The 17795-nt window shown below is 44.7% G+C and overlaps 1 protein-coding gene across 1 annotated transcript in view; it reads left to right on the forward strand.

Annotated features, from left to right (window-relative positions):
• TANC2 (tetratricopeptide repeat, ankyrin repeat and coiled-coil containing 2) overlaps positions 1-17795 on the forward strand; it is a 163881-nt gene that overhangs the window by 116744 nt on the left and 29342 nt on the right. The window contains exons 13-16 of the mRNA XM_053965105.1: positions 510-741; positions 4031-4197; positions 5639-6246; positions 17072-17180. Of these exons, the coding sequence (XP_053821080.1) occupies positions 510-741; positions 4031-4197; positions 5639-6246; positions 17072-17180 (1116 nt within the window). The remainder of the gene's footprint in view (positions 1-509; positions 742-4030; positions 4198-5638; positions 6247-17071; positions 17181-17795) is intronic.

Genomic DNA, 17795 nt, shown 5'->3' on the forward strand with positions numbered 1-17795 from the left:
TGGGATCACAATGCATGAGTAAAGTACAGTGAGCCTGCCATCACCCCCAGCTCAGGCGAGTCTGTACCCACGGTGCTGCCTCGTTGTGATGGACTGAGGGAGTGCTGTCTGTCCACTTCCACAGAACTTGACACGTGAAAACAGAGCAAATAAAGAATAAGTTCAAGAAAACAATCACAAGTTTTTACTGGCAGCAAGTCCTTAGACAGAACTCAGAGCACAATCCAAGCTCAGCACAGCACTTCAGAGATGTCAGCCACTGTCACTGTCTGTCTCTGCAAAGAGCGATGGCTTAATTTCATTTATTCCTCAAGTGGGAGGTCCAGTCATTTTTCAGGATCAGTGCCTGTTTTTACCAACTGATTTGTCTGAATTCTTGTCACGGGTAGTTAACACTCATTGCCCTTAAAGACTTCACATGCCAGAACAGATCAAACTCACCAAAGGAAAAACCGCTGCTTTTTACAACTGTCCCGACGCGGAGTTCTTCATTCTTTTCTCTCTGCTAGGTCGTAGCTTACCACTACTGCCAGGCTGACAACGCCTACACCTGCCTGGTGCCCGAGTTCGTGCACAACGTGGCCGCCCTGCTCTGCCGCTCGCCGCAGTTCGTCGCGTACCGGGAGCAGCTGCTGCGCGAGCCGCACCTGCAGAGCCTGCTCAGCCTCCGCTCCTGCGTGCAGGACCCCATGGCCTCCTTCCGCAGGGGCGTCCTGGAGCCCCTGGAGAGCCTGCACAAAGGTACTGACGTTCCTCACGTGTGCCCCCAACCTCCCGTGTCCGAGTCCAGAGCATCCCTTTGGCTGCTCCGGATGCCTCCAGACCCTTCAGGGGGCTCAGGGACCTTGGCAACAAGTCAAAAACAGCCGTGGCTTTGATTCTAGCCCATGGGAGAGGCTGCCAACCTTATATGAGGAATTGCAAGCCAAAAGGGTTCGAGTAGTGTAATAAGGGAATTGACACAGGGTGAAAAAGTAGAATTTTGGGGTTTTTAGAATGTAATTCAGGGGTACAAGATGGAGGAATCTGGGTGTGCCCTAGCCTTTTCTTCCTTCTTGTTATCCTCCATGTCTGGGTGTGATGGTGACACTTTTCTGTTGGTTTAGGATAGGGACACCCTGTCCAACACAGATTTTAGGTGTTGGTACAGGAACTGTAAACATGGTACACGTAATTTTGAGTTTATAATGTGGGAGACGCCCGGGGCTCGGGGCAGACTGCCATGGCTTCTGTACTAGGTGGACCTCAGCAGGTCAGAGAGAAAATATTTTAGATAAGAAATAAACAACCTTAAAACTCAGCTTCACACCTTCCAGAGCTTTTCTTTGGCTGCCAGGCTAGGGAAAAAAGGACTTTCATACTGTTGGGGTCTTGCCAACGCAACCCCGACACTCCCATGCACCTTTTTTATCATGATTTTATAAATGATGCTTAATTGGATTCTGGGCGTTGAAATGAAGCAATGGATTCATCTGCCTGCATCGCTTCTCGAGCTGAAGAGGTGGGATCTGGAGAAGCTGGGAAGATGGAGAATCATGGAATGGTTTGTGTTGGAAGGGACCTTAAAGCTCATCCCATTCCACCCCCTGCCATGGGCAGGGGCACCTTCCACCACCCCAGGCTGCTCCAAGCCCCATTCAATCTGGCCTTGGGCACTTCCAGGGACAGCCACAGCTGCTCTGGGCAACCTGTGCCAGGGCATCCCCACCCTCACAGGGAGGAATTTTTTCCCAGTATCCCATTTGGCCTTCCCTTTTCTTGCTTTTTTCATTTCCCAAACCTGTCCTTGCTGTTCTCAAGATGAAAACAAGCAACCAGTTCCATTCACAGCACTGCTTACAGCAAAATGTTCTGATTTATTTGTGTAGGGGTGACTTTTTTTCCCTTTCCCTGTCACTATTTAGTGGGTTTTGGAGAATCTGAAGCTTTCACCAAAGGACTGGTATCATAAAAGTCCATAGACACCCTGTGTAAAGCTCCTGGGGGAGCTGGTGACAAGCCTTATCCTGATAACAGACTCAGAGCTTTTTCTAATACAGCATTGATTTTGTCTTCTTTTCTTTCTCTCCTCTGCAAGTTATAAGTAATTCATTGTGACAGTCACTAAATTTAAGATCTTTGCTCGTTGCCATGAAAACTGTCAGAGCATTGCAGAGTTCAAGACTGTTGTCCTGCAGAATCATGTTTATTACTGTGCCTGTGCTGCATCTTGGCTGCAAAAATAGTTCAGTTAATTTTGTTACCACCCTACACACTACAGTGTAAGATCCACCGTGAAGTAGACGCAGCTTCTGCCAGATTCAAAGCCCTGATGTTCAAATCAGCTCTTCAAAACTGTGTCCAAGCTCTGAGCAGCAGCATCGGGGTCCAACCTGCCCTGTTCCACCAGGCACAAAGCATAAGGAGAGCCAGCACAGCACAGGTTGTTTTTCCTGGCATGGAGAAATGTCACTGTGGAAGGAGTGTGGCTGCTCTTTCCTATCGTCACTCCTGGCAAAAAGAAAAAGGATACATTTAGGAACCACTGCTCCAGAGGAAAATAATTCTTGGTTATTACAGTAGCTCCTTGGGAGATGTTTCAGCTCTTGATTTCAGAGTGTTCTGGAGGATTCTTATTTTTCTTGTCAAGGAGGTTGACCCCCATCTGGCCCTAAATTCTGTGAGGTGGAAAAAATTTATATGAAACCTTTTTTTTTTCTCCTTTCCTCTTGTGCTCTGCACTCAGCACAGCTCCAGTGGAGCCACTGACCAAGACTCCCACTTTTCAAACCTGCTGGTTGAGAGTGCTGGCAATCTAATTTGCACCAAGTGTTCTCTAACAAGATGAACAGTATCTGGAAATACAAAATATATAATATTTAAGACTATGTAAATATGTCAGCAGGCCTTTTACAAGGTGCTGTTGAAGATTTAGTGCTACTGGGACAAAACTATTGCACAGGTGTTAACGGTGAACGTCACTGAGAAAGATTCATGTTTCTCAAAGACATACATATATATATATATTTAATGTCAAAGAATCTAAATAATATATAGGAGAACAAAGTTCTGATTCTTCCCCTACTCCTGCTTTCTCCTCTCTCCCTTAGGCTTTATCAGGAACATGAGATGTGGGTATAAAACTCAGGCACTAAGTTCACTTCAAGATTTCAGAGAGGAATAAAGTATATTTTCTAGTGTACCCAAAAATCTTACTGAGAAATTAACTGAAAAAGCAGCTATGGTAATTTTAGTGCCAAATACTAACTAACATTAGTATTTTTCATGTGTATGTTTACAGTGCAGTTGATGTAAGGCAAGGACAAGGTGCTCAGCAGTCCCAAACACACGGTGTTTTCACACCTGTGTTCTCCCTGGAATACCACAGGGACCACAGCATCTCATCCCCAATGAACATTTTGTGCTGGGGTTTTGCAGAAAAGTTTCTGGTGCAATTAAAAGTCAAAAGAGGAAAAACTCACCTGCTGCCAGAAACATTGACCTTTTTGATAGCAGGAGTTTACCTGTAGTACTTTACAGATCAGGACTTGTAGTAGATGTGATTAGCATATGCCATCAATAGACTCAGATTTCACATTTTACACCTGGTTTTGAGTCTTATTAGGCAAAATTGCCATTGAGAAGATAGCCCTTGAGCTTAAGATACAAGTCCAAAGGTATCTCTACCATTAGTCATAGAGCCATACTCAGCTCTCAGTGTCAATGCCTGCATTGTCAGCATCACCTGGGTTACTGTATTCTCCAGCAGCAAAAAAATCCTGTTTAAACAGTCCATGATTTACTTCTGGTAGGATTTTCAAGGCCAGGTTGGAGCAACAGCAGATGTCCCTGTCCCCAACTGGAGGGTGGAATGAGATGACCTGTAAAGGTCAATATGCAATTAATGTATCATTAACAAGGTGCTGCTGCTGTAGGTGTTTTCTTCTTTGGCAATATCTGGTCATGTTTTAAAGCTCTGTAGTGACGTTGCAGTACATTATGGTTGCGTGTCTATAGCCTGTCCAATAAATGCTTTTTCTCTTTCTCTCAGAGAGGAAGATCCCTGATGAAGATTTCATTATATTAATTGATGGTTTAAATGAGGCTGAATTTCACAAGCCAGATTATGGAGACACCATAGTATCGTTCCTGAGCAAAATGATTGGAAAATTCCCTTCCTGGCTGAAGCTGGTAGTGACAGTCAGGACAAGTCTACAGGTATGTTGAGACCCAAAACAGGGATAAATAAACTGTGTCATTGTCATGATGGACTTTGGTAAAGAAGATCTTACTGGATCTTCTGGATTTGCTCAAGACCATTTATTTCGGGTTATCCTTTTGGCTTTTTTATTCTTGGATTTACATCCATGTCCCTAGGCTCACTCTACAGCTTTGGAAGGTTCTAATCCATTATTGCTTATTTGTGTAAATAAATGTTCATCAGCAAACAGCTCAGATCATTTTGTGAGACTGTTCACACGCCAGCAGGGCCTGACTCATGGAGCCATTAGGAAGGCAGGGCCTGGTGTCTGGCAGCCTGTGCAGCTAAAGAACATCCTCAGCTCAATGTGGAAGGGCAGAGGAATTGAGATCTTCATTCCTTTCAGCGTGACCCAGAGCATGATGATTTCAGTCTGATTGGGCCAAGACGTTCATCAGCTCCAGAGTGTTGTGAGCAGGTCAGCAGGGAGCTGAGTCTGGTTCCAGCCCCATCAGGGCAGCCAGCCTCCACATAGTCTTTGTCAGTGGGAATGGCAGCTGCTTCCCAAGATCCAGGAGAGCACAGACTATCTGCTGTTCAGTGCTGGGGTCCATTTTTTGCTCAGTAATGGAGTAAATGAAATATAATTTGGAAGAAATCTTTTTGTAATTGTAAGTAAATTGGATCCTGATGACTTGAATTCCTCACTTAATTAGGGCTTTTGCATCCGCAAAGTCTTCACTGCCACTTGAGTTTGCACTGTGCTCTCCCTCTCTGTTTTGTTGGAGAGCTTTTGGCTTTCCTGGAGTTGGCCTTGTACACATCTGTTGCATCCCTTTGCCTCTCCTCACAGTGGCTGAGAGTGTGTGAGGCAAGAATTTCTTTGGAGAGGCCTGTGGTGGTCTTTGGTTTATGTTGAACCAGGGAGATCAGTAGATGAGCATTCCCTGAGCGCAGTGTCCTGCAGCACACAGACACAGGTGCTTTGCACTGGAAAATACTCATTATTTTCTGTCCTGATGTTTTGGTGCATCTGTTGATGTAGAATGCAGAAGGATGCTCCCAGGGAGGTTCTTGGTCTCAGCTTCAGAAAGTTTCTTGTGGGCTCAGATCTGTCATCTGCATGTCCTGGACAGCAGAAGGAATGGTAGGTGAATCCGTGGTTGGGAGAGATGGGAATAACAAGGGCACTGCTCTGTGTGAATTTACCAGCCCTTTCCATGGATGTACTGTTAGAAAGTGTCCCTTGTTTTTATATCAGTCATGTGTCACACACAACTTGCTTGGTTATAGATGGGGGTGTGAGGCTCTGAGGGCACAAACTGCTGTTTGTGTCCTTGCCCTGATGGAAAGTCTTAAAGAAGTCTCAAAGGTGCTGTTGTAATAGAAACTAAGTTTACTTAATGAATAGTAAACACTGCTGGCATTAGTATCTTTTTTTTCTTTCTTTCTTTGTAGGAAATAATTAAGCTGTTGCCCTTCCACAGAATATTTTTGGATAGACTGGAAGAGAATGAAGCCATCGACCAGGACCTGCAGGCATACATCCTTCACCGGATACACAGCAGCTCGGAGATCCAGAACAACATCTCGCTCAACGGCAAAATGGACAACACTACGTTTGGCAAGCTCAGTTCTCACCTCAAGACCTTGAGCCAAGGGTCCTACCTATACCTGAAACTTACTTTTGATCTCATAGAGAAAGGATACCTAGTTCTAAAAAGCTCCAGCTACAAAGTGGTCCCAGTGTCCCTGTCCGAAGTGTACCTGTTGCAGTGCAATATGAAGTTCCCAACACAGTCTTCCTTTGATCGTGTCATGCCTCTCTTGAACGTAGCAGTGGCTTCTCTGCACCCATTAACAGATGAACATATTTTTCAGGCCATTAATGCAGGTAACATTGAGGGCACTTTGGAGTGGGAGGACTTTCAGCAGAGGATGGAGAACCTTTCTATGTTTCTTATCAAACGTAGAGACATGACGCGAATGTTTGTTCATCCCTCTTTCCGAGAATGGCTTATTTGGAGAGAAGAAGGTGAAAAAACCAAGTTTCTTTGTGATCCAAGGTAAGAAAATGCTCTGAGAAATCAGAGCTTACCAATGTGTTACTCTACACTGCTACCTGAGTCCTCTTATTTTATGAGGTTGCACATGGCTGCAGTTACTCTGTACACAGAGTTTGCTCTGTGTACACTGTAGGTCTCTGCGTTCTGTCCTGATCACCTGAGGTCTTTATGTTGTTCATGGAAGGAAACAAGCACCCCTGGGCACACACCTAACTTGGCAAACCTAACAGTTGTCTTTAGAATGAGATGAGCTGTTTCTCAGAAGGCCCCAGGCTGCCTAGCTCAGTTATCACCAGGGGCAGGTTACTCCTTCCAGCTCAGTCCTGGAGAAGGGGCACCATTGTCCCTTTCTCCAAAGGTATCAAAAGCACAGGAAGTAGAAGATAAGAAGTGGAAAGATGAGTAGTGTGGATACATTTTCTGTAGTTGCTTATTTTTCATGTTGTGCTCCTCATAGTTCTACTAAAGGTTTTTTTGAAAACAAAATAAAGAGCAGAATTGTTCTGTAGTGATTTCAGACTGTAAATGCATCTGTAATCTCTATCCTGACAGCAGCTGAGTTCCTGGCTTAACTCACAGGGAACAGAATTTAGTCATGGTTAGATTTATATTCTCTAAACCCAGTGATCTCTATCAACAACATGACTTTTGTTTCTCGTGACAAGAGGAAACAGACCATCTGACTGTAATTCTCATCGTTTACCCTGCATAAGTTTTGCTCCATTTTTCTGCCCATTTCTTAAAATATTATTATAATCATCAGGGAAACACTCAGATTCAGGGATGTGTCAGTGACCCAGTGGTCAGTCTGAAGACAATCTCATGGTATCTGCTGGAGCTGGGAAGCACCTGGCTGCTGAAGGCAGCTGTGGCTAGGAGTGGTATCAGAGTAATTTACCACTTTAAATTCCAAGGTAAACAGGCTACAGTGGAAAAATACGAAATAGCTTCTCCCAATGGGCATCTTCTTGTTTTTAGTGGGTTCTGACAATATTCCTGTTGAGTGAGCCCTTGGTAAAGCATCTCACAGCAGCAGGTGCCTTCAGATCAATCAAAGACCTATTTAATATCCTTACTTGGAAGTCACTGAGTGCTTGCCACCAGGTAATGCTGTTCTGCCCTGTTTGCAGCATCTGTGCAGTGCTTGCTCCAGTGGAGCTGAGAGCTTCCTCCATCCCAGTCACTCCCACCTGGTGCTGCTGGTTCTGTGTGGCCTGGCTGCAAGAGAGCTTGCTGTGAGCTGGGTGAGGGGGACAGCAGCCAGTGCTCCTGGCAATTGTCACTGATCACACAGCACCTGCCAGAACAAGAGCAACTCAGAAAAACCACTGCTTTCCAAATCACTGCTTCCCATCACTGCCATGAACATAGAATCTAGGTGCAGGATGCTTCCCTGGTGGGTGAGGCGTGTATTGGGTGCTGTGGGTGGTAGCAGTGCCTATGGCTGAGTAACCTGGGGACTGTGGGTCCAGAACTTCTCTTCATCCTCACAGTGGTGGGAAAGGGCACTCTCAGAATACCAGATTCAGAAGGAAATTCAGATGTGCTGCATTTCAGATGTTTTTGCACTGAAACAAAGTGTGTCATCAACACAAAGGCACAAATCAGACCGTGTTCTCTCAACAAGTCACCAGAAAGATTTTTGCTCAACATTTGGGTTTGGTGCTGCCTTTCCTGAGCATCACAAACACATTATGCTGCCCTCAAGACAATTCAGGAGATTTTCAGATATCACTTTCCATCTCATATATGCCATTAATGTGAGGAAGTTAATGGTGACTTTATGGGGACCACTCATGCTCTGTGCAAGCTGGGTATCCCCACAGAGCTGACCTGGCTTAGCTCCTTCCCACAGGCAAAAAGAAGTTCCAGTGCATCAACAGGCTCTCACTGCCACGGGCATGAGCCCATACATACTGGAGGACTAATATAAATCTCTGATGTATAATGTGCACTAATTGCATTTTGCTCTGATGGTAACTAATGAAACCAGATACAATCCAGAGGTTAATAGAGAGGGATCCCTGAGCTACGACACTCCACAAAATCCTCCTGTCCAGCTGATACTGAGCTCAGAGCATGGGAAACCCTGAGCAACAATCAAGAGAAGTCATGATTTTTCATTTTATTTCTTGGAAGAGAAGCAGAGCTGGCCACTGACAGAGCTCAGGGCAGTAGCCTGTTAAAATTTGTCTGCATCTGGTTTGTTCACAGCCAGATGGATTGCTTTCTGCTCACTTGGGAATTGAGAAGACATGACAACTGTGCAGAGCAGTCCTCGGGGTTGTCACACGTTGAGCAGTTTGACCAAACCGTGGCAGTACGGTGAAGAGTAAGGTTGCTGAGCCTGGTATTTTTCCCTGCAAGAAGAGCTTTGAAGTCAAGTGTGGGTTTGTGAAGCTGCTTTTAATTGACTGACCCTGACAGAGTGTCCAGGTGTGAGACCATTAAGAAGGAAATTGGGATAATGGGCCTCGTGTCCAGTCATATCCCAGCAGTGCAGCTGGGATAATCTTCCTGATTTCATTAGTGACAGCGAGTTCTCATGTTCTCAGAAGCGTGGAAAAGAGGGGAGGGGAGAGGAGGAGCACAGTATCCAGGAATTACCACATTTTTCTATGCTTTTAAGAAAAACAGCAGATCTCCACCCTCTGGGGTTTTGGTTAGCCCGTTGAGATGCTGACCCTCTTCTTTGAACCCTTATCATGCATTTGCTGTCCAAAGCAAAGGCTAATTGGCTCTGAAGGGTAACGTTCTCACTGCTGGTCTCCCCAGAGAGGAACCCCTCCCAGCCTCTCCAGTTTTTAACACAGGGCTCCAGCGAGGCATTTGTCAGAGCTCTTCACCAGCATTGCAGTAACGACCTCCCCAGCCTGTCAGGCCAGCACATCAACCAAGTGGCTTCCTTGACAAATAACATAAAACATTTAGGGAAGGACTCAATCCTTTGTGACTGGTGCTTGGAGAAAATAGTTCTTATTACACATTCCTCCTACACTTGTATTTCTAAACCTAAATTCTGCTCTAATGCAGTGCTTTTTTTCTGCCCAGACTTAATCAGAAACTTCTATGCAATTATTTTCCATGTTTTTACAACACTAATAAAATTTTTTATCCTTGTGCTACTGCTGAAGGGGCTGTGAGCAAGACAGAAATGAAGTGATTTGCCCTGACTACAGCTGTAGTCAGATATGGACCCCAGAAGTGAAATTACTTTATCCAGGTTTAAGTGTAAACATCTGAGTTACTTGTCTAGACTTGCTTTATAGTCAGAGGAGAGAAATTAGAGTGACTAATTTCATCCTGAGCTGAAAGGCTACAGTAGGCCAGATGAGGAGTGCCTGGGAAGCATCTCCTCCAGCTGAGTTATGAGGAATCTCAGGGTGATGGGCTCCCCAGGAGATGTTTCCAGTACTGACAAGGCTGGATGAAGTGAATCTCTCCAGGCTGCTCCTCTACCCCACACACAGGGTTTTGAAGCAGAGTCACAGATTTTCTTTCCTTGTTTAGGAAAGCTAAGGTGGGATAAAGGTACTCTCAGTGCTGTTGCCTGTGTGAGTATCCCAGTTTGGGCTTCTGTGTCTCAGGGTGGCACTGGACCAACCAACGTTGTGTGTGCTGGTGGTGGTGGCTGAGGAAAGAGGCTCTTTGTGCTGCCTGGGGGTGTCCCAGCATCCATGGGACCATAGCAAAATGAAGCCTTTTAGATCTTCACCTCAGGTGCTTCACCTCTGGCTTGGTGCAGCCAAAACTCACCAAATTTTTAGGGGCCTGCCATCCAGGTGTCTGTTGCTCAAGCACTCACTCTCATCTCCTTGGGTCCTTGGAGCAGTTCATCTGGCCTGTTCTAGCTGCTGACTGAAGCCCAAACCCCAGTCCCTGGCCTGGCCTCAGGGTCACTGAGGCACGGACATGCTGCCCAGGGAGGTGACCTGTGCGGGACTGGAACGTGGCAGAGATGGGAAGCAGCAGAGGTGGTGCCTTTGGTGTAGCTTTGCTCCTGGTTGCTGTTCTTAGGGCAGTGGGCTTTGAAGGATAAGCATTTTATGAACCCACAACAAGGCCATTTGCTCAGCTCTTCCCTCCTCTTCTACATCCATAAACCAAATCTGTTTGTCAAACCCCAGATCAAGAGACACTGCATGGATAAATATGCAGCAGCAATCCAGGCAGAAGGATACAGCTCTCATCTAACACCCGAGTTGCCATGGTTTCTAGCAGAACTGTCTTTCAGTACAATACTCTGTCTGTATTTTACATTTTCCTTTTTCTCTCTTGGGATCACGTTGCAAGGGGAGACTTTTCCTACACAAAATTAATGTTTTTATGTATCACCCAGCAAAATGATAGAGTGAAGGCTTTAGAGCAAAATTGGGGGTTTTGTTTTATTTTGATGGAATGCTGAATCTGATTGACAAATAACAGCCCTCCGTGTAAAGATAATTCATTTAGAAAGTTGGGAGAAAAAGAAATTGGTGAAAGTGATATTTCTAACAATTCAGGAATACAACAAACAGCTTTAAGTGGGGAGTTGGTCCTTGCATGGCACGTCTTAACTTCTTAAAAATTACCCCCGATCAGTCCTCCGTGCGGCGCTCACTTGGGCATTATGGTGCGTGGATTAATTGATAAATGAGGTTGGGTTATTTCTTTGCCCAACCTGCTGTCTGGTCATCTGCACTTGGGCAAGGCCCGTGCTCAGTTAGTGCAATTAATGACCAGATCACCGTGGGGTCTGGCTGTTCGAGATCATTTCCCCAGCTCTAATTTTGGCAGGGGTGTGGAGTGTGGTGGAAGTGGTGGCTGAGCTGTCATTTCGGGCAAAACTTCCTCTGCACCCATTGCAAGGGAAGGAGAGTGAAACATTTCTCACTCTTTTAATTTACCCCTCAAGCCATATTTATTGAGTGCCATATTTGTGAATCACAGAGATGAGTCCATCATCACGTCCTCCAGTAAATTGGAGAGGCAAACCCAATCTGTTCACCAAGTATGGAGTGCTGACTCTGAGAATACAACTTTTAGGCATCCCACATGTCTTTCGGAAAAAAAAATTTTGATTGCATGACTCGGAACCCAGTAATTTTGAAATGTAAAAAGAATGGGTAATAACAAAGTGAGTGTAGGAGACTTACCATATGCAAATTCCACATCTCCAGCATCTCAAGATGTTAACTCTAGTCAGAGAATCATGGAGTGATTTGTGTTGAAAGGACTTCAAAGCCTATCCAGTTCCACCCCTGCCATGGGCCAGGACACTTTCCACTACACCAGGTTGGGATGGGACAGCCACAGCTTCTCTGGGCAACCTGTGCAAGGACCTCACCAATCTCACGGGGAACAATCCCTTCCCAATATCCCGTCTAACCCTGCCCCCTGGCAGTGGAAAGCCTTTCCCCCTTGCCCTGTTACTCCTGACCCTTGTCCAGTGTCTCTCTCCAGCTGTCTTGGAATCCCTTTCTAATCTCATGCAGAAATCAGAGGTCAAAAATAAATTGCTAAAGCCATTGGTAGCAAGCTGGGAATCTGTAAATCTGGGATTGTGCAGTGCAGTGAAGTGACTTTTTTGCAGGTTTTCCCCTGAACTGCAGCTGCAGTGTCAGCTGGAAGAGACAAGGAGAAAAGGCACAGATTATAAATGATGACAGATGAGATGGAGAGCAGATGTGATCACTGCCACCATAAAGGACATCAGTAGAGCAGCTCGTTTTAACTGGCTCGTTAGACATGCAAACCTCAGCATCGGGATGCAGCGAGGGGTTGAACATATTCAGTATCTTAAGTTACTGTCCTCATAAAATCTGCTCTTTTTCTTTTCTTCTGGACTTTAAACTTCATTCTGCTGGCCCATTTCCACCTCTAAATGGAAGAAAATATTCACAGAATAATTCATCCTGTGGCACTGAGCCACCAAGAAGAGGGGAGTAGAGTTAACCAGAAACTGATTGAAGAAAGAAATGTTACTGAATTTCTTCCTCTTACTTTATTCCTCACATATTAATACCCACTTTTAGAGCAAAATCATCTTCCAGCAGTGCAGGAGAGAGTAGCCTTGACTATTTTATTTGAATTTTTTTTACCATGCGAATTCCTTCCAAGTTAATTTGCAGTTATGACATCAGAGGGAAACTACATGACAAATAAATCAATTTAGGTGATAAACTGTTCCTTTGAGAGGGGCTCCTGGAGGTGAGCTTGGCCTTTCTGCAGGACAGACATCCAGATATCCTTCTGCAGGGGAAGAGGCTCTGGGCTTTGTCAGAGCACACATCAGTCTCTGCACTGCAGTTATGACATTGCACTTGGCAGAGCTGAATAAAACATGAATGCACATCTTTTGAAGACCAGATTCACTGGGCACACTGTCAAATCTCTTGATTTGGGAATGTTTTCATGGGATTAGCTGGAAGAAGGGAGATGTGGGTATAAATCAGGGAATTTGGACGTTGGTATGTTCAGAAGTGAACAGGACTGATTCTCATTTATTTTTTATTTGTCTTTTACTCTGGTGTTGCAATGCCTTAACACCAGAGTAATTTTATACTCTTTAAATTCTTTTTTTACCTGAGAACTGGAAGAGTTTAGATGATTAACAGATCTGGAAGCTTTCAATATTTTCTTTTGTATTTAATCATTCCCCTTCACTTCTCTTTGGTCACACCAGCATTTTATCAGTGAGACTTTGTCCTTTTCCACCTGTGACGTGAGGAATGGGGTCACCTGGGGACTGTGCTTGAGGTACCAACATCTTGCTGTGCACCCAGAGCTGTGTGTGCCTCCTGTTTGGGTGGATAAGGGACAATTGTGTAGAGGTCAGAGCCAGCATCTATTTTTAAGTGCATGAAGTGACAGGACAAGGGGGAATGGCTTCAAGCTGACTGAGAGTAGGTTTAAATTGCATATTAGGAAAACATTCTTTCCTGAGAGGGTGGTCAGGCTCTGGCACAGGTTGCCCAGAGCATCTGTGGCTGCCCCTGGATCTCTGGAAGTGTCCAAGGCCAGGTTGGACAGGGCTGGGAGCAGCCTGGGGCAGTGGAAGGTTGGGGTTGGACTGGATGGACTTCAGGGTTCCTTCCAACCCAGACCATTCCATAGTTCCACATAACCTCACGTGCAGCCTTCTCTTACCTTCCTTAGAGCTGCTGTAGCTGTGCACTGGTTGGTGCTTTGCAGTGTGTTGGAAATGATTAGAGACTCATTTTTAAGTCTTTTTTACATATATAAATATATATATATGCTTACACATCTGTAATTATTTATCTATATACACAGTGTATATATGCACATGTGTACACACACACACACACGTATGTGCCCATCTAGGCAGGCTCCTGACCATGACAGGAGTTGATACAGGCACAGAGAGCAGATTAAAGCTGCAGGAGCTGAGCTGTCAGGGCTATTAATTTTTCACAAAAAAAAAAAAAACAAAAAAAAAAAAAAAAAAAAAAAAAACCAAAAAAAAAAAAAAAAAAACCAAACAACTCTTACATTAAAAATAGAAAAATCTCTGATGATAAACTCTGCAGTGATGAAATTCAGAGCGTATCATTTCACTGAGCTCCTTGATGTAGAAATCATTACTGCCACTCTGCTGTACTAAAGAAAAAAAAAAATCCTGTGCTGTTGCAGCCTGGTTTAGTTTCCAATTAATGCTGACAGAACAAGTATTTATCAAGCAGCCAAAAGCCAAGGTCTGGGAAGCATTGCAGAGGTAATGTGTTACTCATGAATACTGTACCTTATTCTGGAGTAGTTCGTGCATGCCTTATTCATAACACCAAAGTCATGTCTATAATGAAATTTAGGAAAATTCTCTTCCAACTGCAGCTGAAGAGCAATTTAGGAGCTGACTGAACTGGTGTGTCAGGCAGGAGCTGCACTTCAGCTCTTGCTGTGAAGAACTAGCACCTCAGAAGCTTCTGGATTTTCAATTCATGCTTAGGATTATTGCAGTTACAGATCCATTCAGAGTCTTCCCAAACATTCTCAAAGAGTTTTTCACCAACAAGCAAAAAGGTGGTGTTACCTGCTCTCCTGTGGTGCAGAGCTCAGAGGCAGAGGGGTGTGGCTGCAGAGTCCTTGTGCACAGTCTGGAGCAGAAAGATGCAGCTCCTGATCCCCTGCCTGGGGAGTCCCCAGGAAGGGAAGGAGCTGATGGCTCTGAATCATGGAATCATAACACCTTAGAATGGTTTGTGTTGGAGAGGACCTTAAAGGCCATTCAGTCCAAGACACTTTCCACTGGCTCAGGTTGTTCCAAACCCAGTCCAACCTGACCTTGGACATTTCCAGGATGGGGCAGCCACAGATGCTCTGGGAAACCTGTGCCAGGGCCTCACCACCCTCACAGGGAGGCGTGTTCTCCTCATGTCTCATCTGTACCTACTCTGTGTCAGTTGGAAGCTGTTCCCCCTTGATCTGTCACTCCAGACCCTTGTCCAAAGTCTCTCTCCAGCTCCCTGGGCAGTGACCTACAAGTTCTTCAACTTGCACCAGCAGCCTTTGGGTGGAGCTGAGCACCTTGGCCTCTCTCAAAACTCTTTGCAGCCTTGTGAATGTGATGACTCAACGGGATGGACTGAGTGTATTCCAGCAATTACAGGTTTTCATAACCTGGCAGAATGGGGCCGGGTTCAATCCAGCAATTGCCATTCCAGCTTGACTTCCAGCAGTGTCTGGCAACACTCAAGCTGTGTTTCCTGGTCATTTGTTTTCTTCTGATCTGTATCTCCTTCCTTCTCATGGACATTGCCAGAGGTTAACATTGTAATGAGCAAATGCATTTTTCTGTCTTCTCTAATAGGAGACCTGACATTCTCCTCCCATTCCAAAGAGGGGGAGAGCCAAAGGAAGGCAAGGCAACAAGCTGGGGTTACCTCAAGGTGCTATAACCACTTTCAGGGCCCTTCTGTTCCAGATTTTTATGTTTTGTCCCTTCTGTTGGTGCTGTATGGAGAATTCTCACAGCACAGATGCATGGGATTGGAGGCACTCCCTGTGCCCTAGGGCATGGTGATAGGTTTTCAGCACTCAGCTGAGGCATCAGAGCTGTGTTGTGATGGGCAGAGTCACCATCTGGAGAGGCTTTTCCTCCAGTCAAGGGAAGCATGGAGCAATGGGATCCCAGCACGGGCCGTGTGCCAGGCCAAGGGTGTGGAGAGCAGCTTGACAGGCAAAAAAAAGGGGGTTTTCTTCCGTTTCTTTTTATGACCTAAGAGTGAAAGTACTGTAAGTCAATAAAAACATTTCAGAAAACAGTTATTTGAGTGGATGCTGCCTGTATAAACAGAGCTGCATTTTGGAATGAAGCACAACAGAATTCCCCCCCAGTGCAACAGTTTTATTACCTGTAAATGGGATGTGGTGCTCTCTCACCTGTCCAAACCTGGGGATCAAGTCCTGCCTCGTAAGAAAAATATTATTTGTTTTTCCAGCAGGCACATTCTTGTCCTCCCAGCACCATGAGGGCTGACAGAGCATCACTGGGCTCTGCTCACACAAATCCATGTGTTACCAATCCAAAAGGAGGTTCATTGGCAGGGCTCAGGGGACACTTTGCCAAAAACCTGGCCAGGGCATTAGAAGTCATTCACTTTTTTTCTGAGTTTATTTTGAGATGGATAGTATTCATCCCTGAATGGGGACGAGCTGGTAAATCCTCACTGCTGTGAAAGCTTCTGTCTTGTGTAATATTCACTAGATGTTTGGCCATCCAAGGTATTTCTTTGCTTTGCCAGACAGGGATGAGCTAATAACATTTCCTGTCCTTAAAAGCCCTTTTAAAGGCACAGTTGATATCATATTTTATTTTCCTTGGCTGGAAGGGCTTCGATTGCTTTTAGTACAGTCACATTTTTATGGACTTCCAGAAATGAAGTGGCTTAAAAGGACTCCCTTGGGAGCAGCCAGGGGCTTAAGGAAGAATATAATTTTGTTGGTAAAACCAAAAAAAAAATATCACACAGACCACTGAGGTCCCAGGGTGGAGCCTCTCTGGCTCCTGCCCTGCTTGCTGCGTGTCCTGCTGTGGCATCCACATGTGCCTGGGGCACCTGCAGGAGCAGGTATTTATTGATCTCACCCAGAAATGCTATCAAAGCTTCACACTTCTGCATCATGTGTGTCTGTGGAGAATCGTCTTCTCGCATCTTTGAGAAGATTCAGCCATGTTGAACTTGCAGCATTACAAGATGGAAATCTGTAAATGTTTAAAGGTTTAAAAATCTCAGTAAAATCATCTTTAGCAACAGAAGTTATTGTCTTTTTTTTTTTTTTTTTTTGCCTTAAACAGGACTTGATGTGTAGTTCAGTTAATTTGCTGTGGTTGTCAATCTGGTAGGGCATTGCCAGAAGCATCTTTATTACTGGAAAAGCTGGAGAACATGTTTACAAATAAAGATGTTTCATTCCATGGGACTGTCCACAGGGTAGTGAGTGCAGGTGTCATTTAAAGGACATTTTATTCAAAGTGTGGATATTTTAAATGTGGCATTTTCTAGTGGCTTCAGGTTGGTTACATGCTTTGCAAATGTGGTTTGCCTCTGCAAAATGATTATAAAAGTAGCACTTCAGCTTTCATTGCATTGTACCTCTGGTGTTTCTAAATTTACATCTACTCGTAGGAATGTATTGGGGTTTGGTTTTTTTTTTTTGCTGTCTGCCCATGTCTGAGGGGTTTTGAGCTGTCAGTGATCACCAATAATAAAGAATGCAGCTCTGTTTCCCAAAGCTGGATGTGGTTGAAGGATTAGCATTTTTGTCTTCAAAAGTTGTTTTGTTGGTGTAATGACAAATACTAACATACTTTTTCTTCTGATTTTAGGAGTGGCCACACACTACTTGCCTTCTGGTTTTCTCGACAAGAAGGAAAATTAAATAGACAGCAGACTATTGAACTGGGACATCACATTCTCAAGGCACATATTTTTAAGGTAACAAAAATTCAAGTGAAGGTTTACGCCAACCTCATCCGCAGCACCGGCAGCACTCGGTCTCGTCGTGGGGTTGGTGCAAGAAGTGTGATTGCTTGAGGCTGCTGAAGAGTGTAGAAATCAGCTTTAGAAAATTGGCTGTGGTACCTAAGAAGTCCTTAAAATGAAACCCTCCTTCAGATGGTAAATTCAGCAGATAGCCTCCTTACCTAAAATTGCTCTCTACCATCCTCTTCTTGCCCTGAAAGATGAATTCCTGTAGCAGCATCTAGAAAAAAGGAAACCTTTTAAAAAGAGTGGGTTTGAAGAGTCTAATGAAAATTTAGGTTGTAACAGGAAAATCTGATTGTTGTTGAAATTGGCTGATTGGTTCACCCTACTCTTCACACCAACATTTAAGACCTGGGTGATTGAAAGGCAAACTTGGATGTGAGTACCAGTGTGACCCATAAACTGTCATTCTTCCTGCTGGCCCAGGCACCAGAAGGTGGGAATGAGAGGGTGGATTTGTAAGGTCACAGGAAATACAGATTTTCTTAAAACTGTTAGGACCTGTGGGTGCTTAACACTAGTAAAAACAAGGCTGTATTTTCATCTGGTCTCTGTATGATTTTA

Source organism: Vidua chalybeata, chromosome 26, assembly GCF_026979565.1.
Source record: "Vidua chalybeata isolate OUT-0048 chromosome 26, bVidCha1 merged haplotype, whole genome shotgun sequence".
Classification (NCBI taxonomy): Eukaryota; Metazoa; Chordata; class Aves; order Passeriformes; family Viduidae; genus Vidua; species Vidua chalybeata.